The sequence below is a fragment of the Sebastes umbrosus genome, chromosome 17 (genome assembly GCF_015220745.1).
Source record: "Sebastes umbrosus isolate fSebUmb1 chromosome 17, fSebUmb1.pri, whole genome shotgun sequence".
Lineage (NCBI taxonomy): Eukaryota > Metazoa > Chordata > Actinopteri > Perciformes > Sebastidae > Sebastes > Sebastes umbrosus.
In genome coordinates this window covers 22,528,226-22,551,436 of record NC_051285.1, presented here as the reverse complement: position 1 = coordinate 22,551,436, position 23,211 = coordinate 22,528,226, and the positions used below count along the sequence as shown (strand labels likewise).

The following is a 23,211-nucleotide window of genomic DNA, read 5'->3' as shown; positions in this document are numbered from 1 at the left end:
TGCCTGGGAGGGGAGGAAAACACACCCTAAAATGAATGTTATACCCATCATCATGAGTCAAGCCACGGTCAGCGTCAGCTGATCCTGTTGCCATGTGTATTAATCACTGACATTTAGACTATAATGGTCAAGGCTCTCTTTACTGATACATTTATTCCTGACTAGAGGTGGTGGGTGTAATGGGGGGTGGTGAATGATTCAGGGGGACCAGAACTGGACAGGACACATTTGTGATAGGATTACAGTAGCCTATTAATATTCAAAAACTGTTTATGGTTGCCAGATAAGCTGTGGGGAACAATTTCTACCAGCTGCCCTGAACGTATGTACAAGATTTCATGTAAGCCATTCAGAATAAAACCAAAATGACAAATTACTTTATCAGGTAAAAATAAATTAGAACCTTTATCTTAACCCATAGAGACACACACATAAAGAAAAATGATAAACCACCCCAGTAAAAACTGGCAAATCATTTCCCTTTACAGCATTCATGCATAAGAGGAAAAAAAACACTCTGGTCTCTATGCCTTTTATAGGTTGGGGGATACCGTTACTTTTCCATGCATGCGTGTGAACGTCGGGAGCGCGCATGCTTCCACGTTCACCGCACATTTCTCTTCTGAATTGCAAATGTGATACCCCCAGAAGAAGAAGAAGAAGAAGAAGAAGAAGAAGAAGCTACGCAGAATGTGCAGCAAAGCTGGGCGCAACGCGTTCCTGAATCCGCTTCCGGCGTGCCGACGCCACCGATGCCTGTGTGTGCCCACAGACTGATCACTGGGCTTTTACCCGAACAGCACTGAATGGTAGCAGCTGAGTAGACGGGGTGCGGAGCGGAGGGTTTGCCAAACCCGGAGGATTTCTCACGGCTCACGGACTAGAATGATCTTCTATGTGTATCCCCATAAACGGATGACAACCTCCAAACACTGAAAACTTTCAGTTCTGCATCTTGACGCGGGGCTGTTATTGAGATTTTCTTTTTTTTTTTTTTTTTTACAACAACAACCAGGTCCAAGAACAGCTAGGCATCATGCAGGTGCAAACTGTGGGCTAAAATGACTTGCTCGGCTCTGACGCGTTGCATTGTGCCATCATATAACCCCGCATTGTCAGATGGCCATTTTACTCTGCGTTATCCTCCCAGCGTCTGGGATTCCTACATACTGGGCCTGTTGTGCAATTAGAAGTTCGTGAGTAAACAGAGCTGGTGCAATGAGAAGCTACCAAGACATTGTGCGCAATTTGTGCTGAAGCTTATATGGGTCCTGCTGCGTACTCAAGCTCCCGGCTTCCACTTGGAGAGGTGTGCGGCTGCTGGGCTACAGCGCACTGGCTGTCGGCTTCACATCTGGACCGCCTGGCTACTGTCATCTGCGGCCTGTTCGGACTGTGCACTCCCTGAACTTGTGTGTGTGTGGCTGAGCTCGCCTCGGATGGTGTCGTGTTAAGGAGAAAGGGGGTGATTATTGACGTTATCGGTGATCCACTGGGAACACCGTGGTCCAAAAGCTGGACTGGCTGACTACTCCAGGAAAAAGCGCTTATCCAGCTATGGATTTTGCGTAGCGAAGTCCCGCATTTTTAAAGGCAACGCTGCTAGGGTGACATTGCAGTCTTCTTCTCACCACATCGGTTATTTCGTCGTCCGACAAAAAAAAAAAAAAAACCACGACAGAGTGAAAGTGGAGTGTTGTCCGTCACACGTATCACCAGCGCAGTGGGATTTCTACGTCTGGTCGGCGTTCCCCCCCACCCTTCCCGCGGTGACGGTTATGGGTCGGAAGCGGTGTGTCGGTGCAGATTGTTCCAAGATGGCGGCCGGGTGCTGCGGGGTGAAGAAGCAGAAACTGTCGGGATCGCCCGGGTCGGGGGGTCCCGGCGGGGTGGGGGCGGGAAGCGGGGTGGCAGGAACCGGACATTGTGGCTCGGAGTTGGGGATTGGCTCCTCCGCGACCGTTGCAGCAGCGGCGGCGAACGTGAGCAGAGCCAACGGCCTGGGGGGACCCGGGGGTAACGTTAGCGGCAGCAGCAGCAGTAGTAGTGGTAGCAGCGGCGGCGGCGGCGGCGGCACTAACGCTCTGTCTCCAGCCCCGGCCGGTTACACCTCATCCGGCCTCTCCCCGAATCTCAGCTCGGGAGGACCTGGCTCGGGAAGTGGTGGTGGAGGAGGCAGAAAAATGGTCGTCTCAGCGGAGATGTGCTGCTTCTGTTTTGACGTGCTTTATTGCCATCTGTACGGATACCAACCTCCGAGAACACCCAGGTTTACAAACGATCCCTAGTGAGTATTTTAATGGCTCTCTTTTGTTGTTTTTGCTGCATGTCAAAGCTCATTTGCTGCTATTCTCTCTACAAAATCTCTCTCACTTTGATGGGTTTGCTTCTTGTTTATGTCCCAGTGTTAAAGGGCACAACTGTCACATCGAAACAACATTTTTCTTATAATGAATTTAAGGTGAAAAAGCTCTCGATCACAGCTCAAGTTGGAATTTGGGGCCTTGTCCAGTAGACTGTCGGCACTAGCCCGCAGCTGCACTAAACCTCACATTACTGTCACAATGAATGATCTCATATGATGTTATCATGCTGTGGTATCTGTCACTGAATGATGTACTCTGATGTACTTTTACATTTCCAGTCGCTACTCGGCGAAAAACACATTTTGCGGTCCTGTTTGTCCAACTTGAATAACACAGGCTAATGTTAGCTAACGTTAAGCCTGTTTGCCACTGGCTAACATTAGCTAACGTTAGCCACTAGCTCATATCAGCTAACGTTAGCCACTAGCTCATATCAGCTAACGTTAGCCACTAGCTCATATCAGCTAACGTTAGCCACTAGCTAATATGAGCTAACGTTCGCTACTATCTAATATAAGCTAACGTTAGCCCCACTAGCTAATATGAGCTAACGTTAGCCACTAGCTAATATGAGCTAACGTTAGCCACTAGCTAACATGAGCTAACGTTAGCCACTAGCTAATATGAGCTAACGTTAGCCACTAGCTAACATGAGCTAACGTTAGCCACTAGCTAATATGAGCTAACGTTAGCCACTAGCTAATAGTAGCTAACGTTAGCCACTAGCACTTAAGCTAAAATAAAAAGGGTTGAATGAGTAAAGATAACATCATATTTGTTTTCGGTTTAACAGTAGAAGGTGTTGCTAGTTATGATATAGCACTTTAAATACAAAACATTAAAAGTTAACATTGTTAATCTTTTCTGTTGCCCTCAATGAACTCTGGATTAGCACATACTAGGCTTAGCTTTGTTAGCTACAAGCTACATTAGCTTAGCAACAAAGCATGAAAATGAGCTTGTGGTAATTAATTTAATAGTTTTTAAAAGTCTTATCTGGTATCCCGGGTTAGACAACACTAATCATATTAATAGCTCGTTTTACAGGCAGGTTTTGTTTGTATACTGTCAAATTAAGTGACACCAACGTTAACCGAGTTTAGCACCAACCAACAAAGAAAATGTGCTTCTTGCTGAGTACTAAGCAGTCCTAAACATCCATTATGCCCACATTTAACTAAAAAAACAGTCTTGACAGCGTTGAATAAATATAGCAAACACACAAATACAGTGTTTGATCATTTGAAGCATTCACTGAACACGATCTGTTTTGTGTTATAACCAAATTCACAATAAAATGTTATGGGAGAGAATTAGTGTTTCCTGCACTCCTGCGCCCTCCATTGGAACATGTTGACCCCACCTTAGACGAGCCATGTAAAGTCATAGCATGAGACTTACTTTCACCTACATTTTGGAGCTCTTGAGAGATTGTTTGCAATTGCAAATACATTTTACTATTCTGGGAAAATTACCTGAAATGGAAGAAGACAATTTGGAGTGACTCATTGACAAGGACCACGTTTAAATGTATCAAAAATGATCAAAAGTAGTCAAAGGAATTGCTGTATTATGTTTTTCAGTGTGTCTCTCTACTGTCATGTGACAACTTAAAGTGAAAGGCACTCTTTCACTTCACCATGCAGACATTAAAAACAGTGTTGCATACATTTCATGCTTGTGATGGGTTGTGAAAGGTGTGTTTTTATGTAAACAGTTCCAACTGTTGTCAGGGGTTTTTGCAGGTGATCATTATCTATTACGGGAAACAATCCCTCATACAAAACTGTATATGTATAAATTCACCTTCTTCTCATACTCGACACATTCACACATTTTTTTGCATAATAGTTGAGACTGTATTGAATGATGAGTCTGTTGAAATGCTGCTAGTGGCATGTTGACCTTTTGAATAACAATACATCACATTGGAGCCTTCAATTATACAAGTGTATCCTCAATTATAGAAGTGTGTTCTCAAAAACTAGCACACTAACATCTCTTATCTAGTGTTTATCTCAAGATCACCTCAGCAAATTCCAGGCAAACAGGCTTGACACATTTAAATATGAGATGTATTCAAATCTGACAGTGGTGTGGCAAACACTGAACAATGAATTGCCCCAGACACAGAATGGATGTAGCTCACTGTGTTAGTCTAGCTAACGCCAAAGGCGTGGTGCATGTTTGCCTTTATAAATGTATACAGAAGTCTACACTCAAATATGCGGGCCACCACAGAATATTTCCCCAGTCCTTTCTAAAAGCCTTTGCACACAAAGTCCATATTTTTTGTATGATTTTTTTAAATCCATCATCAGGAATAGTAAAATGTATTTGGTGGCTCTGAGTGGTCGATCAACTCTGACGGATGCGGAAAAAAACCTGAAAAAATCGAACCCGTTCCGAAAACTTTAATGACGGGCGAAACTTTCAGAGTCAGTGTGTAAATGTGATTGACACAACGTGAGGTCGTATTTCTTTTTAAACGTGCGACATTTTCGGACGGAAAATATATGGACTTGGTGTGCAGAGGCCTTAAGAGTATTCTCCCAAGTGTCGATGTGTTCATTTATAAATCACTTTCAAGACCCTTACTTTAAGGCCCAGTCCCAATGTCCACGCTTAGCATTAAACCTTCATAAACATCAACTGACGTTGCAAGTGGGTGTCAGGACTTAAAATGCCTAATTAGGAATGGATATAGTTTAATAAAATTTAATGTTTTCTGCTGTCATTGTGAATAATACAATAATAGCTTACTGTAAAGCTGTAATAGCTTATTTTGATCATAACCTGAGCGTGCACTATTTAAACTTCCCAACCTCCCTTAGAGGAAAAAATCACATTTGAATTGAGCTCAAGTCTGTCAGTCTTACAGGCTGAACATTGGGATTGCACCTAACCATCACCATATGGAACCAAGGTCTAAATCCAACCAGCCAAACATGACTAGGAATGTAGTAGGCTAATTCCCACCAACGTGGAAACTCCCACAGGTTTGAGAAACTCGTAATTATGGTCTGTGGTGTCCTCGACATGTCCTTCACTTGGGGGCATTGTCAGATTGAATTATTGAAATGCTCAGAACAACTACAACATTTGACACAGTGCTCTGTACAGTTGGCCAGTGAACAATTTTAGAAGACCGTGGTACTAAAATTAAGAAGTAGGAGCCCATTCTTCTTGCAAATGTGCCCTTTATTTTTAATTCATAATGGTAAACCCATCGCAATTGGGAATCGCCTTGAGGCAGTTTGCTGTCTAGACTGGCTGTCTAGCTTACATGTTGTTGGTATTAAGTAAAAACAGCAAGACTTCTCCTCCAAATGGACGGTCACATGCTGAGAGCTGGGACTGAATGAATGCGCCAAGGTAGCAGGTTCAAGGACCGCCAACACGGCATACATTCGAAAGCATTTTGCGTCATTTTGACTGCAAGAAGACCGATGGACCGCGCTAGCCAGCGAGCGCTGCTGCAGGTACGTTAACATAACTAGTAAGCCAATTTAGCTAGCTTACTTTGGTTGACTTGGTTGGTTGTACAACTTGATAAGGCAAATGTAGTTATTTGTGGGGTAATATTGATTGAAGTTATGTTTGCTAACATATATCGTAAGCTACTTTAATTTTGTAAGCTAAACAAACTTTTAAATTAAGATAGAATTATAGAATTAGATAAATTTAAGATTATAATTCGAAAGTAATAACTACCTAGCAAGCATGCTGTCTGGTTAATACATGTTATCTTATTCATTGTGCTACCAAATGGTGAACACTTGCAATTTTGTCTTTTCTACTTCAACCTTTGCACCCGTCGACCCCCTCTTCCCCCAGAAGACACCAGCTTTTCCTCCCTGGCAGAGACGGGGGAAATGATCCAGGACAGGTAGAAAGACACCACAGGACCGTTCCCATGCAACGGTTTTCTGAGGAACTGCTGGGTGAAACTTCTGTAAGAGTCTACAGCGATGACCATTAGACACCATTTAGTTTTTCATTACACTATTTGCACATATGGACTGCCTGCAGCTGTAATTTTTGTTCCTTTGTAATTTACATTTTTGTTTTTAATTACTAATACTTAATTGAGAATTTGAAATTTTGGTTTTAATTTTGTAAAACAGTTGTCTCTTTTGTGAAGAAGCTAAAAATAAAATTTAAGATTTGTTCAAAGAGAAAATGTCTCATGTATGTTTCTTTTTGTGAAATTGGAATTTTAAAGCCTTTTTTTAACAGTATAGGACTTCTTGGTCAAGTACCGGTATTGGTTCAGGTATTTGAAAAATATCTTCACCGGGGAAACACACTAAGCTCATTTTCTTTTCTTTTCTCCTTTCTCTTTACAAAGTTTTATCTTCATTAATAAAACGAGAAGGAGAGAACGGGAAAAAAACACCACTAAGTTGCTGTATCAGTAGTCCCAACTACAGGAAATGCAGAGGCTCCATACTGGTCCATTTTAAAAGAAAAAAATGTGGGAAAGTAAAGATAACAAAAAATACTTGTAAAAGTCTATTGTCTATTACCAAATAATTAATAAGTGACAAGTAATATTGCTAAAGTATGAAAGTGTCACGCTGAATTTTGATTGAATTGGTGCTCTTTTAAATTGGACTGGTGCTCATATTAAGGAGTTATGTGACTTGGCATCTGAGAACAAAACCCTTTGATGGCAAAGTGACAATAAATCAGTGAGCTGCGAGTCAGATCGACTTTACACAGTGAAGATCAAAATGAGATCTGCCAGTCACTGTTGAGCAGCCCGGGCAGAAGCAGTCAGTGTCACAGTGGAGCTGAAGCATCTTGACAGTGCTCACAACACAATACATGATCACTGTTTGTGGAAGAAAAATACACCGAAGCATAAAAAGAAACTTTTTTGGTTGCAGTGAAGCTTGATTGAGGCAGGAGAAGTCATGTAGCCAGTGTAGGCTGTTAAAATGGTTCAAATTGATTTGTATAGACGGATAACTGGAAAACCCAACTGAAAGGTGTCTGGTGTAGAAATGGCTTGTGTTCTTCTCTACATAATACTTCGTGGCAACCATGCTGTTATGCACAATTTTGGTTCTGATCCACTGTGGTGCCTACCAACAATGTTGAGAATTTTCCGAAGTGCTTAATTAATTCTATCAATTTCACAGGGCTGATTTTACATGCTAATATTTTTTTTTTTTTACCGAAAGCAGTTGCAGCAACATAAAAAAAGTTGGAAAATCCCTGTAACCTCATGAAGGGTAGAAAGTTATTATTTACAAAAGAGTAGGTTATCCAGTCATGGGTGGACAGATGGCCCACTGCTATGAACAAAAGCCTGCAGTCTTGGATGAAAGCTGATCCATCATGGGGTGGAATACAGTTGTGCCAATTTTACCTAATGTGAATAACAGCTGTGGCATCCGAATTAACTTCTGTGTGCTGTTGACCAACTTTTGTACTGAAGTTCGACTGCTTTAACACGGTCCCTTTTTTTTGTTTTTCAGCCCGCTGTTTGTCACATGGAAAATAGGCAGAGACAAGCGGTTGAGGGGTTGTATAGGTACATTTTCTGCCATGAATCTGCACTCAGGACTCAGGGAGTACACCCTAACCAGGTAAGAAACAACGCAAAGTCACTTTTCTACGTTTCAGAGCTGTAGACCGAATACAACGGAGCATGATTAAAGTGAACAAGCCTATTACAATCAACACCCCTAACATGGGAGACCAACATTAGTAAATTACCCCCAGAACTCATAGTTGGCCTGTGCATGAGTGCAAAAAAAACAACATAATTTCTGTTTCTTATAGTATTTACTTTTGTTCTGTTTCATCCATGTAGCTTGCTGTAACGCAGTGTGGAGCGTGTATCTACTTTGATCCCAGGTCCTGGGGCTTCAAAAACTATTCAGAAAGTTATTAATGTCCTTAAGTAGGTTTTTATGAACACTTTCTTTTGACATTTATTGATTAAGACAAATGGATACTGTTTACTGTATATGTATAAGCATTTTTCTAACGGTCAGTCAAAACCGCAACAACGCAATTTGTTGTTGACTCTGGCGTCGATGTAGAAAGATGCTAAAATTATTTAGTCTTGATGACCTGGCACCCATGAGATCTAAAGGACAGGCAGTGACACAAATGCATTGATAACTATAACTGTAATGTATGGACTGTTGTAAATCTGTTTTAATTCAAAAAATGTTAAGTTGTGATAATAAAGAGTCCTTGTGTAGTAGTAGTATTTGGGAAGTCCAGACAAACACAGTGGCACAGGGATCATCTGACTGGTGGGTTAAACGCTGGTTGGGCACTACTTGGCTTTGGTGGACAACTGTTTCAATTAGAAATCTGAATTCAATATTTACGTTGCTGATATATGCTAGGGCTGTCAATCGATTAAAATATTTAATCGCATGATTGTCCATAATTAATTACAGATTTTTTTATCTGTTCAAAATGTACCTTAAAGGGAGATTTGTCAAGTATTTAATACTCTTATCAACAAGGGAATGGGCAAATATGTTTGCTTTATGCAAATGTATGTATATATTTATTATTGGAAATCAATTAATAAACACAAAACAATGATAAATATTGTCTAGAAACCCTCACAGGTGCTGCATTTAGTTTAAAAAATATGCTCAAATCATAAGATGGCAAACTGCAGCCCAACAGGCAACAACAGCTGTCAGTGTGTCAGTGTGATGACTTGACTATGATTTGCCCCCAAACTGCATGTGATTATCATAAAGTGAGCATGTCTGTAAAGGGGTTGACTCGTGGGTACCCATAGAACCCATTTTCATTCACATATCTTGAGGTCAGAGGTCAAGGGACCCCCTTTGAATATGGCCATGCCAGTTCTTCCTCGCTAAAATTCGTAGCGTTATTTAACTTCCTTTGCGACGAGCTAGTATGACGTGGTTGGTGCATAATGCATAATGGATTCCTTAGGTTTTCTAGCAGCATATGATGTCAGTATCTTCCCTCTAGATTTAAAACCGTGCTCGCTACAACCTTAAAACCGCAAGTCGCGTTAATGCGTTAAAGAACTTGGTGACATTAAAACAAATTTGCGTTAACACATTATTATCACATTCATTTTGACAGCCCTAAAATATGTCTAACAAATGAGAGAGCGCGCGAGAGTGAGTGTTTCAGTGTAAACACGGCCCTCTGTAAATACCTGGTGTGGAAATTCTTCACCAGCATTTCTGACCTGAGGGCAGTCACAGCTGACAGTTCCTTACTGGTACTGTGTACAGATATATACACATTACAACAGCCACGATCAGAGTCCATGCTGCGACCACGCTGGCCCCTGTCTGTCCATAGGTCATCTATATTAGAGCTTAGGCATTGCTGATCCTTCATGACTTATAAGCCCTCAATTTAAAAAAAAGTGCGGTGCATTTTCAGATTCGACACAGTAATCAAACCATCCACTTGACTGTGATAACTCGTTTGTGAATCCCTTCTTGTAATGGTATTTTCTTTGTGCTTTTCTGTCTGCAGTGCCCTTAAAGACAGCCGCTTCCCCCCTATGACAAGGGATGAGCTGCCTCGCCTCTTCTGCTCAGTGTCTCTTCTCACCAACTTTGAAGACGTCGGTGATTACCTTGACTGGGAGGTAAGAGACACGGTTTGCGAAAACATATACATTGAGAAGTGCGGTGCTTAAATGCTCACTCTTTCTGCTATTAATACACCGACGCTCCTCCACATTTTTTTTAGGTTATTTGTTCTTTTCCCCTAAAATTAAATTCTAATCATTATGTAATTTGTTTGAACAAATGCAAAAAAGATTACAGTTGTCTATATTGGATTAAGGCATGTTTCTTTTTACAGCTTTGACTCTGTTGGACAGAGCGACTTATGGGGTTAAAAATACACTGTTTTCCTTCTTGAATTCCAGGTGGGTGTTCACGGTATTAGGATAGAGTTTTTCAATGAAAAAGGATCAAAGCGCACCGCCACCTACCTACCAGAGGTTGCAAAGGAGCAAGGTGAGATCTATCTTTGCCCCTAACAATCCAGCCTCATCTGCTTATTTAGAAAGACAATGTATGTTTGCCAGATGTTGATTTTCAGGAGATTTAACTCTTATTTTTATCAAGGTTGGGACCACATTCAAACCATAGATTCCTTACTACGAAAGGGAGGTTACAAAGCTCCCATCACAAATGACTTCAGGAAGACCATTAAGTTAACCAGGTAAGATTGCACTTATCTACAGACATGATGATAATGCGTCACTGATGTACTCTTTGTTTGCCACTTACATTCATTTAGATCCATGTCCACAAACATAAGACAAAATTGACCTAAATTGATACCCGATGGGACCAAAGTCACCGATTAAAGCCACAGTTGGTAACTTTGAGTAAATATGATGAGAAGTTATTTTTTATAAATCTGTCACTATGTCCTGACACTAATGTATGAGACAGATAATCTGTGAAAAAAATCATGTCCTCCTGTGCTCCTGATGCCCAGTACAATCTCCGAAAGATCGAATAACGGCCGGGCCCGACAGCAGCCTGTCGGATTTTTAAGATGTTGCGTTAATGCTAAAGAATTTAGTGGCGTTTTAAAAGAAATTTGCGTTAACGCGCTATTATCGCGCTAACTTTGACAGCTCTAATAGAAATATTTGTTACGTTCTAAATCCAGTATTGAATCATCCGTATTAATAAACAGGGTCACAGTAGGTCCTGTGTTTCGGTGCAGACTGTAGCTGATCATAGCCTTCCTAACATGACATTACGGTTAGTCGGCCGTTACCAACACATCTTGTCTCACCCCTAGGTACCGTAGCGAGAAGATGACAATGGGTTATGCAGAGTACATCGCCCACCGCCAGCACCATCACTACCAGAACGGCATTGGGCACCCTCTACCACCCTACAACCATTATTCCTGACAGCGAGCCGCATGACCAATCATTGGACCTCTCCGCGGACCTTTTCCCAGGAGAGCCCGCCCCCTCCTGGTCTAGCTATTTCTACTACTGTACCATTTTATGATGATAGTTTCCGTTGCCATGCTGGCCGTCTCCCAGACGTTGACATGGCAACGGGTGGCAACGAAGCATCATTCGATTATGGCAAGAAATCCACATTTCCTTTTTTCTTTGCCTGTGGTTAAGTTTTTGCAGCATATGTATACCAATATCTATAACCTCCCCCCCTATCCATTAATATTTTTGGAAAATTAAACAAAGATTTTTTTCAGCAAACCTAATCAGGTTTTTGATTCTGTGGATGGAAGGAAGTCTTTTACGGTGGATTAGTCTCGCGCTTATATTATTTAGGCTTTGCTACGATTTTACATTTAAAAAAAAAAAAACTTTTTTTCTTGATCTTACTATCCAAACATGTATACCATGTAGCAAGGCAACTGCAGTTCTCAAAGGCTGTGTCGTCTCTATTCTGACTCCTCTCAAAAAAAACCTAAAAACAGATTGACTGTTGAGCCTTGTAAACTCTTGTAGTGTTGTAGTCGGAACTATATATTGGGATCTGTATACTCCAAAGTATAGATAGTAGGATTGTGATGCCCTTTGCTAGTAGTGTGTATCGTTTGAGCTCACGATCGTGTGTGTATTTCCGTGTGTGGATATAGATATTGGTCTGCCACAAGATGAAAAACCAGTAGAGTAAATTGGATTTGACCTAAAGATTTCCCACAGATATTTTTTTGGAAACCGCCCCTTGAGTATTTGTAGTGTTTTGTGGTGGAACCTGTACTCAAGTTTTGTTTGGCTAGAGCTTTCAGCCAAGTTCCCTCTCTTATTGTTTATGAAACTTAAGGTAATTGTGGAGGAAGCCATTTTTGACTGAGGATAATCACGTCTGCGCAGGGGATTTGTTAATTATCTATGTAAAACGGGCTACAAGTTGGTCTGATTTCCCCGCATTGGAGAGGGGGGAGCAGGCGCAACTTAGATCCCTAGAGGAAAAAAAAAAAATATGCATGAACAATGCTTTCAATTAAATTGTCTGTTGGTTTGTGAGTTTACTGGCAGGGAGTCGCTTGACAGGGACATGCTATAAAGCCATATTCTCTTTTTATTCCACACTTTGTAAGAGTAATCCGTTGTTTGGCTTGAAGCGTTTGCATTCGGTACCACTTAACTTCATAACCTCCGGATGCAAACTTACACCAGCCGGCCTCAGGCGGGGCTGCGCCACTGAATACGGCGCTTTCAGTCATTTTTGTCTTGTGTATTGCCCGCGTCGTCGTGGAAACTTTGTCTTGCCTCTTCAGATTATAGCTAACCATTTGTCACTCGTTCACAAAGTATGATGTATTAAAAAAAAATTGTCATTTTTGAATGAAGACGCACCACTTGACGCACAAAAGGGAGCGATCTAATTAATGTGTCATTGTGAGAAGTGCATGTCATTGTGCTCTTTTGAAGCAGTTTTGCAGCAATGCAGCTAGTTGATTTAGTTGTTTGAAACCGCACCACCACCACCTCCTAACACTCTGCTGTTCAGTGAGATCCCGTTGATCTGTGTGTGTCCACACGGCACAGGAAAAAGCTGAGATCTGTGGCCTGTTTTGTCAGCTGTTTGGCAGTGGGTTACAGCAAACACAGTTGAATTAGTCGGAGCAGAATCTCTGCGTGGGGCCCGGCGGCTCGCAGTTAAGGTCTACAAATAAAAAGCCGGGGCTTTGTAAGGACTTAAGAAGCCATTTCCCATCCAGATATGACTTGTTGTGAGTCCACACACACACTAGGCTAGTTGGATTTACTTTTCCAGAATGTTTTGAACCGTCGCGGGTCATCATGTGAGCCGCTCGCTTTGAGTTTTAGTTTTTGCTAACTGGAATTTTTGAGAGGTTCTTGTTACTTGACATCTTTTCTTCGTAACAGCCTTTACTAACTGACAGTTTATTTTTTTTTCTTTATGCAAAAATGTCAAGGGCTTTTGGCACTCCATCCACAGTAACCCGAAATGACCCAGATTTAAGTTGTGTTGCCTTAAATGAATGATTTAGTACATGATGGAGCGGTAGATGACGCTCTGACTGTTCCTCTTTGTCCCGTGGTTTTGCTCCATCTTCACACCACAGTGCAGGAAAAGGGCCTCAGATGTAGTTGTTTTCCTCACTTTGAATGCTTTCTTAGACATATGGGGGCTCCTGTATGCCTGCAGTCTCCTGTTTGCTCACATCTTACCCAGCTGCTGGTCCTCAATTCTTTCATTTTTGAAAGCCCCCTCCCCCTCACATAAACACATTCTCTTGAAAATAATGTCAGGCACTGTGGTGGTGTTAAACCCACGGGAAAACCGTTTTCACGTTAAAAAATGTACGCTTTCATGCCGAACACACTACATGGAAAGAGGAACAGTCAGGCGTCCGTTTCCCGGTCCATTTAATACAGCACAACCTGAATTCTTCTGCTGCAAAACCAAATTGACCATGCTCTTTTACATATATGTCTTTGTATACACATGCAATGTATTTAGTTGCATGTACATATGAGTATGAGACCTATGGTTTTATCCATGATATGCTTGATCTATGGCTTAGACACTCTTATTAACCATTAAGAGATTTAAAAGACAAATATGGTGCTATCGGACCTCATATTGGGGTGGTCACAGCTCGTGACTGGTCATGCGGACTCATTGATCATATCATAACTTAAAGATGCCGCATGTAGGATTTTCTCTTTTAGCGTGTTGCTGTGAAATGACGGCACATTTTGAAGGGTGTGGTCGTCGCCGATACAAAACAGTAGCCCCCCCCCGGGCATCTGTAAACCAACGTGGGCGACTTTGGGATCAATTCCCTATGGGAAAACCAGACTGATATTCTTACACATGAAGAAGGAAAAGTCCCCGCAGCAAACCCGTCATAGGGGCTATGGAATGTACTGTTAATGGCCGTTATTACAATTGATATATAAAGAGAAAATCCTACATGTGTTAGCTTTACTATCCTTGATATATGCAGATCTGTTCAACAGGTGTTATTTTTATTTCCTACCAGTGCAAGTCAACACCCACTGCAGGTTTGAAAGGACAAGAAGTCACACGTAGCCTCCCCCCTTCCCCTCCCCCCCTCGATTACCCCCTACACTGTGGCCCAACCTCATGGCCTAGTTTGTCAAGGTGTGATGTGTGTCGTTCGGTAGAGATAGTGGCAGTAATAGTGAACCGTTGCCTCTCCTGGAAGATCGGATGCTGCTTTTTTCCGAGCACATCCTCCGTTTTTCCTTTAGCTGCTGAATCGTTTGACCTCTGAAAAAAAAAGGCATGATTTGTTGACTAGTGAAAAGGTCCTGTTGCTGAGGCGTTCACAGCCTCTACGTCGAAGGTAAGCATCTCTTCTAATGGGACGCAGAGCTAATGTTTTACGTAGAACAACGCAGAAACTAGTCCTGCTCTCTGTACTGATTTAACTGTTTAAAGCATTGATACCTCATGGGATATTATGGAACGACGACGTTTTGTAGTTTGTTGTAGCAGATTGAGTTTTTGGTTCCATACCAGGGTTAGAGTTCAGCCTCAGCATTCCCTTGTGTGGTCATTCTCATGTTTCGTGGAATGCTCAAGCTCGTGTTACCTTCGTATGTTCGACTGAACCAAAGATGCCAGCGGCCATGCCCAAATGCTGCTCTTCAGGCCTGGCTTCCTGTCCTTCCAAAAGACACCCCTGCAATTGACAAAATGTTCTTTGTCTTTTTTTTTTTTTCTTTTTTTTTTTGTGCGATTTCTCAACTGTCTTGACTTATTACGCAACTCAATTTTGTCAATGAATTTTCATTGAGTCTATCTCTGAAGCCGCACATGGCATCAGCGATGGTTAAAAAAATGGTTGCAAATTGTTGTTACTTGTTTTGTTTATTATTATTATTATTATTATTATTATTATTATGATTAGTAGTAGTATTAGTATTATTGCTATAATTTACAAAAATGAAAATCCCATGGTGTGCCTCCTAGCTTTATGGGTTTATAAATGTTTTTTTTCCCTAAAGACCAGCAGTTATACTTTGTATAAAAGATGGATTTTTTTCTTATTTTTTATGCCATTAAAGATGAAAAAGCCTGTTTTCGTTACTCTGGACCCAGTAGCTGCACTGGTATACAATCGCACTGATAGATGAATAAAAATAAGAGAAAAAAAAGAATAAATGAATCAATAATAATAATGATAATGACAAATGAAATAAGAACTACAATAAACTTGTGTTTGAAGCTTTTATTTAAAAAAAAACAATTAAAAAGCAAATAAAAAAAAAAAGAAAATGACTGTTTTTGTACATCAAAATAAATTCTTTTCAAAAGAATATTTTGGATCTAGTTTCAAAATTATTTTAGTGGTTTTCTATGTTCTGAATTTTTGAGACACTGACTTCGAAGACGTGTTGCTGTACAAACTGACTTTTTTCTGTTGCAGTGGCCTGATGGGCTGGGAGGGTTGCCTGGTGTAACTCCTCATACCAATTTTTTTTTTTCGTTTCCTTTCTATTTTTTTTTTCTTTAGTAACTTGAAAAATGTTGATGGAATAATATGAACTGGGAACTTCAAAATCCATCCCCTGTAGAGCTAGACCCTTCCTCCTTTCCTATTGAATTGCTGTTAGTGTGACAAGACTTGAAATGGGCATTTATTATGATAGTATGACTCCAAAAGAAAAAAACACAAAATAAACACACAAAAAAGAAATTAGCAAAAAAAAAAAAAAAGTGTGGGGAGGGCTGAAAGAATATATATAGATGGGTTATCTGAGTATGTAAGCAATGGCTGTGAAGATAATGTAGTTTTAAACATTGTTATTACCTTTTAAAATCATTTATTCAATAAAAAATACAAAATCAACTGAAACGAGAACATGTGTCGTTCTATTTTCTTTCAGCACACACACATCCACAGATAACTACAGTGTTTTTGTATTGATTAGAGATGGTCTAGGATTATGCCATTTGGTCAGTTACAGTTCACACTTCCTGTATTAATGCTCATATTTGGTGTCAACATTTTGTAGCCTTGTTCAGCTTGATCCATGCTGATCAGTTTACTCTAAGTGATCACAGTGCAGTTGGATGCTGGATGGCCTTAAACGACAGGATAATGCTTGATTGGATTGGTAGAAAGGTTTGACCCCGGTGTGTGTTCTGGCCTTTAGTTTTGAATGCCAAATTTACTGTTTTCATCGGAAATATTTTCTACTAAAGAAAATGTCCCTATGAAAACTGTCCACCATGAATTCTGTGGATTATCCTGGCTGTATGTTTCATGTTCAACTACAGTATTGGGTTGGATAGACAACAAACCGTCTGCATGTCTAGATACCAACCGAGAAAACCTTTGAACCGACCCTTTAATTTGAATGAAGTTGTCCCAGTCCTGCTGGCACTGTCTGATAGTGTGCATTGATGTACCAGTGCCTTTTCTACAATTCTGTGAAATGACTTCAACTGTCACACACTCTTATGAGGTTTGGTCTAGCAGTAGAGTATGCAGGGCTCTGGGCTAAATGAGGATTTTCTGGCTCCACTAACTGATAAAGATGCCATTGAGGGCCCAAAAACCAGCTATAAAACATCCTTTCACAAACCCAGGGCATACATAAACAAGGGAGCTCTAGGTTACTGAGACAGTAACTTCATGTGACAGCCGCAATAGAACATTTCTTTTGCCCTTTCATGACAACTTGGCATCTGCTGATGAAGATCATGTGATATGACCGCCCCCCCTTGGTGCCCCCCATGTCCAAACAAACTGCAGCGAAGTTGTCCTCTTGGATGTCCTTAGGTAGACAAAACATGATAAGGTGCCCTCTAGGGTCCCCTTTCAGTAGAGAAAATGTGATAAGGTGCCCCTCCTGTGGAGAAAATGTGATGAAGTGCCCTCTAGGGTAACCTTCCAGAGGAGAAAATGTGATAAAGTGCCCTCTAGGGTAACCTTCCAGTGGAGAAAATGTGATAAAGTGCCCTCTAGGGTGCCTTTCCAGTGAAGAACTTGTGATAAAGTGCCCTAGGGTACCCCTCCAGTAGAGAAAACGTGATGAAGTGCCCTCTATAGGGTACCCCTCCAGTAGAAAAAATGTGATGAAGTGCCCTCTATAGGGTAACCCTCCAGTAGAGAAAACGTGATGAAGTGCCCTCTATAGGGTACCCCTCCAGTAGAGAAAATGTGATGAAGTGCCCTCTATAGGGTACCCCTCCAGTAGAGAAAACGTGATAAAGTGCCCTCTAGGGTAACCTTCCAGTGGAGAAAATGTGATAAAGTGCCCTCTAGGGTGCCTTTCCAGTGAAGAACTTGTGATAAAGTGCCCTAGGGTACCCCTCCAGTAGAGAAAACGTGATGAAGTGCCCTCTATAGGGTACCCCTCCAGTAGAAAAAATGTGATGAAGTGCCCTCTATAGGGTAACCCTCCAGTAGAGAAAACGTGATGAAGTGCCCTCTATAGGGTACCCCTCCAGTAGAGAAAATGTGATGAAGTGCCCTCTATAGGGTACCCCTCCAGTAGAGAAAACGTGATGAAGTGCCCTCTATAGGGTACCCCTCCAGTAGAGAAAACGTGATGAAGTGCCCTCTATAGGGTACCCCTCCAGTAGAGAAAACGTGATGAAGTGCCCTCTATAGGGTACCCCTCCAGTAGAAAAAAAAAGTGATGAAGTGCCCTCTAGGTTGGCCTTAAAATGTAAAAGACATGATGCAGTGCCATAGGCTGCCCTACATGCTAGAGAACGTTCTGCGTGCTGGTGCCCTTTTTTATTTGTTTCGCCCCTGCCCCTCAGACAGCCTGAGTCCGCCACTGCTTTGGTTTATGATCAAATACCTATAAAACGAATGACATTTCCATCAGCCTCGGCTGCACTTTGTGTTTAGTGATAATTAGGATATTGCTAACAAGCTAAACTAAGATGGAAAACATTACCTGCTAAACCTGTTATGGTATTTGTGAGCATATTAGCAAGCTGACATTAACATTTAGCTCAAAGCGCAGCTCTGTCTACGTGGCTGTGGACTCTTCGTCTTGTTTTTAATGCTATGTGTGGTTCTAAAATACATGTGGAAATGACAATGTCGTCATAACAAATGCAAATTTTTATATTTATTGTTGCAGTACTGAATAGACCACTGCTGGAGATTTATAGTAGGAACCGTTTAAATGGGTACAAGCCAGTTTTTATTTCAATACTTTATTTTTTTGTTAATTTTGAAACAACAGAACAAACATTCACAAACGTCCCCAATAACAACATTCTCGGTACAAAGAAACTTAACAAACATAATATTGACATAAAATAAGCCAGTATAGATACAGGAAAAACATACATACACAAAACAAATAAAAAAAATAAAAAATAAAACGAATATTCACAAGTAAAAAAAAATAAAAAAAATGTTTTTTAAAGGAATAAAATAAAATAAAATCTATTTTTATTCACAACCATCCTGCTCCAGCTATGATACAAATCACAAGCTACCTTGGAGAGACGGTAGTAGCACCAATTCCTATCTGATCACAGGGATTTACAGTCAGGCCGTTCATAAAACTTTACCTCTTACTATGAAAATCAGTTTTTCTAATGCCAGACTAGAAGACATCTCTTTAATCCATTGACTAGAGTAAGGTCTCAGAATATCATTCCATTTTAAAGCTATTACTCGTTTGGCTTGTAGCAAACAGAAATTAATCAGTTAACGTTTCCTTACAGGGTATATATGTAACAAACATATTTTAGCTTCAACGGGAACAACACTTTCTATCAATTTAAAAATCAGCTCAAGAACTTCTTTCCACAACATCTGGAGCTCCCTACACTCCCACATACAATGAAACAAGGTACCAATTTATTCATTGCATTTAACACAACTGTCAGGAATACTGGGGTTAAAGTGGTGTAATTTAACAGGTGTCCTGAGCAGCCATTTATACTGTAACAGTTTGCTCCTGGTATTTATAGTTTGGGTTTGGGCCAGAAGGCATATCTCCTCCCAGTCCTCTATAGCAATGTCTAGCTGTAGATCATTTTTCCATGCAGATAGATAGAAAAGGGAGTTTTCTTTAGAAACTGCTAATAGTATATCATAAAACCTGGACAACTGTCCCCTGCCATGTAAATGATTTACCGTGAGTTGTTCTATGGTAGACAGTAAGGGCTCTGTAGTAGTTTTAATTTGGGAATGTATGAAGCTCCTAATTTGTAAATACTTAAAAAGTGTTTCCTTGGAAGGTCATATTTATCTACTAATTGTTGGAACGACATTAGAGCACCTTCATTATACAAATCTTTTATTTTACTTAGTCCTTTATCCATCCAATGTTTGAATCCCAGAGCACGCCTCCCTGCTTTGAAACTATCATTTCCCCGAATAGGCGTGAAACGAAAGCTTAGTATTTTCATTCAAAAAGGTGTGGGCCCCATGTCAGATTAATATAGTTTTTTTGAGGAATGGATTATCTGTACGTTTTGTAAGCATTTTGCAGTAGTTGATTCTGTTGTAAATTACATTTGGAATCTAGTGTGTTAATCCATATTGTGGGTGCATCATCTGCATACATTTTATAATTTATTTTAAAGGTGCTCTATATCCAAAGTATTAATATAGCAGCAAACAACTATTTGCTGTAAAGATATCTACATGTGTTGTTATCAGAGCTTCTCCGTGCTTTGTTGACATAGCCAGACCGGCTATGCCTACTCTCGTACGGTGGTTACAGCAGATAACGCTGTGTCGTCCGACGACGCCGTTGCAGAAGCGTAGCACCCATCCTCCGGTTTCCCCTCAGGTTAACACTGTTAGCTCTGTCAGCAGTGTTGCCTTTGTTTCCACTGTCAGTGCTGTTAGCAGCGTTACCTACGAGCCGCTGGCTAAGCTGTCGCCATGTTGAGAGCCGTACGGAGGCAATAGAAATGCTCCCAATCTTGCATTTAGCACCTTTAAATTACGTTGGCTTTAAGATTTTTAAAAGTGTTGATTGGACCATTGCCATTTTTACTACCCAACAACAGCTATGGCCGCTTTGAACTGTGACTGTAATAAGGAGAAGGATCGCCTCATGCTTGGCCTGCCTCTCTGCCAGTTCCTCCACCGAAAGCGCTCAGTATCAAGTCAGGAGCAGTCTGAAAATACATTGCTGCTGGTTACATGATATACAGGGCTAAGTGCTTACACTGAGATAGTTGAATGGTTCAGTATGAAACCACTCATGAACTCAGTGCTGGCCTGAGATCAAGTCCAACCAGCACTTTATTTTCTCTCCTGAGTCAGCCGCCGGGCGTCCATCTGTCGGATTAAACGACACCGATGATGAGTGAATGGACCTAAAACTGCTGTTGTAAAAGCAGTCAACTCCATCAGTCCATTTAATTCACTTTATTTCACCAGGCAATTTATATTGTCTTGCCATTTGTGTTACAAAAGGTTATCATTTCACATCACCTGCTGTTACCTGAAGTGTATGTCATGCCGAACACCAATTAAGTGAAGAAAGTTGCCTTTCATACCCTCAAATAACAATGGAACTTTGCCAAGTTCATTTTATGCCCAGTGCTGTACATTTCTGCATCTAAAACAAGCACTTGGAAAAAAAAGAGCAGCATATCTGAACATATTTCTCCTCTTAATCCTCCTTCACCTTGAGGCCTCTCTGCAGCCACCGTGGTGGTTTTTAGATCGACCTCCTCTCTCTCTCGACTGTGTGTAATTACGAGGTGCTACGGGCCGGTGAAAAACTCTCTGCAGCTCACTCGAGTCGATACGCTGCACTTAAAGCTCTTCACCCTGTCTGGCCCCGCAGAGGACAGTGTGCCCAACCATACATTACAAAAGCTCGTACTTTTTATGAGTCAGGCAGCAACTTGGCTTCAGGATGTATTATTTAAGGAATAGTTGGCACATTTTGAGAAGTAAACTAATCAACTTTCTTGCCCAGAGTTAGATGAGGAGTGTCGCGCCGCCACCCCCATATAAAGGGCAGATGAGGTGGTTTGGCAATGGAAAACTTTAAAAAGGGATGTTGAAGGGAGGTTTGATAAAGCAGGAGTAGTGCAAAAAATGGCATTTATTAACAAAAAGTTTACTGGAACCAAGGGCATAAACGACATCTTGGAAATTCGATTAACTACATTTAAACTGAATCAAAAGAACACCAAACAGAAGAAAGCTGCAGCCTCACAGCAAGCTGCCAACACCTTCCCCCTCCTCTTACTCCATTAAATGGGATTTTATCTTCTCAGCCTCACCTAACTGGAACATACCACCTGACCAGGTAAGTAAAGGGGGAGCTAAACATCCAAATGTCCAAACATCCAAATGTAACAAAATCCACCTACAGCACCTCTAAAGCTCACTACTATTAATATGTTATATCTTGTTTGTTTAATCTGTACAAAAATAGTCTTAGATAAGTGTTTTAAAGGTGCTTAATGCATAGACTGTGTATAAGAAGTGGATGTAGTCACCATGACTTCACACATTGGTTTGCGGACTGCTGTTTTGAAGCCGTTTTGAACGTCACCATGTTATTTTTTTGCAACCAGAAGTGACAGGAGAGGGTGGAGCTAAGAACAACCAAATGCTGAATAAGACATTTTCAGGCAACCAAAAAGGTTTTAATTAACTTTCATGAACTGAAAACACACTGTGAAATAGTTAAAGTTCCAAGACGAAAACACGGACAACTCCCAGACTGGATAACGCTGTGGACCTGTCAATCACAAGGTAGTCCCGCCCTAAAGCATGTGCAGGTACTGATTCCCCCAGACTTTAGCTGATCAGGCAGAAGACTGAAAACAAGTTCCCATCCACATAATATAAAATAAAATGCCTCCTTAATAATAATAATAATGATGAACAAATGCCTCTACAATAACAAACAATTAAGGAAACTGAAATATTGTTTTAATTTTTCCTTTTACCCTCCTTTAAAGTTTCCCCAAATAAAATAGACTAAAGGAAATGGGTATAAAGTGTTTCAGTGACAATCAACAATGAATAGAATAACAAAATACAGCATGCAGGCACTAGGCTATCGTGAAGCAAGCCAGATCCTTGCACAAATAGCACCTAAACGTCCTAGTGCAGGTAACCTAATTGATGGGTATTTATTTTGTTTCCCCAACTAGGATAGTCAACACTCTCAATAAGCAAAACACAAAAGAGCACAGAATCTCAAAAGGGCCTAAAAAAGACCAGAGTTTTTTGACTTGGCTGATAACACATGTTGCATTTAGTGAAGGAGAGATCAGAATGACACTGGGTGTGCAGTTACCCTCCTGTTTTAAGCCCTACAGAAAGGGCGTCGTCACACCCTGATTGGCCAAGAGGGGAATGCACCAAGCTGCTCTCAACTATCATTTAAGAGCCAGTCCCCACACCCTGCGCAACAGGTGAACTGAATAACCCTCCAATCACTCAGCAATTCAACCAAAAAAACACCAGGGAAAAAGGGAGACAACAGCAAGCACCATTTACTAAATGAACATTGTACTGTATTGAAGAAGACTTGAAACTAGAGATATGAGACCATAAACTCACGTTTACAATGTTTACTGCGGTAATAAATCAAGTGAGAAGTAGGCTCATTTTCTCATACACTTCTATACAATCAGACTTATTTTTGCAACCAGAGGGGTTGCCCCCTGCTGGCTGTTAGAAAGAATGCAGGTTTAAGCACTTCAGCATTGGCTTCACATCTCAGACCCGGAAGTAGCTCACTGGCCAAATCTGTCATTTAGATTTGGAGCATTTCTATTGCCTCCTGATGGCGACGTCTGAGCCAACGGCTTGCAGCTAACAGTGCTAACAGTGGAAACAGCGGCAAAAGTGCTGACAGATCTAACAGTGTTAACCTGTGGGGCAACCGTAAGGTGGGTGC

General features: G+C 41.0%; 1 protein-coding gene across 2 annotated transcripts; it reads left to right on the top strand.

Moving 5' to 3' along the window:
* Positions 1 to 589: 589 nt before the first annotated feature.
* On the top strand, positions 590 to 16,205 carry ammecr1 (AMMECR nuclear protein 1). 2 transcript variants are annotated; one of them, XM_037748136.1, is made up of 6 exons: positions 654 to 2,287; positions 7,853 to 7,963; positions 9,870 to 9,984; positions 10,270 to 10,360; positions 10,472 to 10,568; positions 11,163 to 16,205. In XM_037748136.1, exons 1-6 carry the CDS (start codon positions 1,779 to 1,781, stop codon positions 11,275 to 11,277), a joined length of 1,038 nt encoding a protein of 345 aa, XP_037604064.1. In that variant the 5' UTR covers positions 654 to 1,778; the 3' UTR covers positions 11,278 to 16,205. The 2 variants fall into 2 exon arrangements, with proteins under 2 accessions (XP_037604065.1, XP_037604064.1); XM_037748137.1 differs by lacking the exon at positions 7,853 to 7,963 and having other exon boundaries at positions 590 to 2,287.
* The last annotated feature ends 7,006 nt before the right edge of the window (positions 16,206 to 23,211 follow it).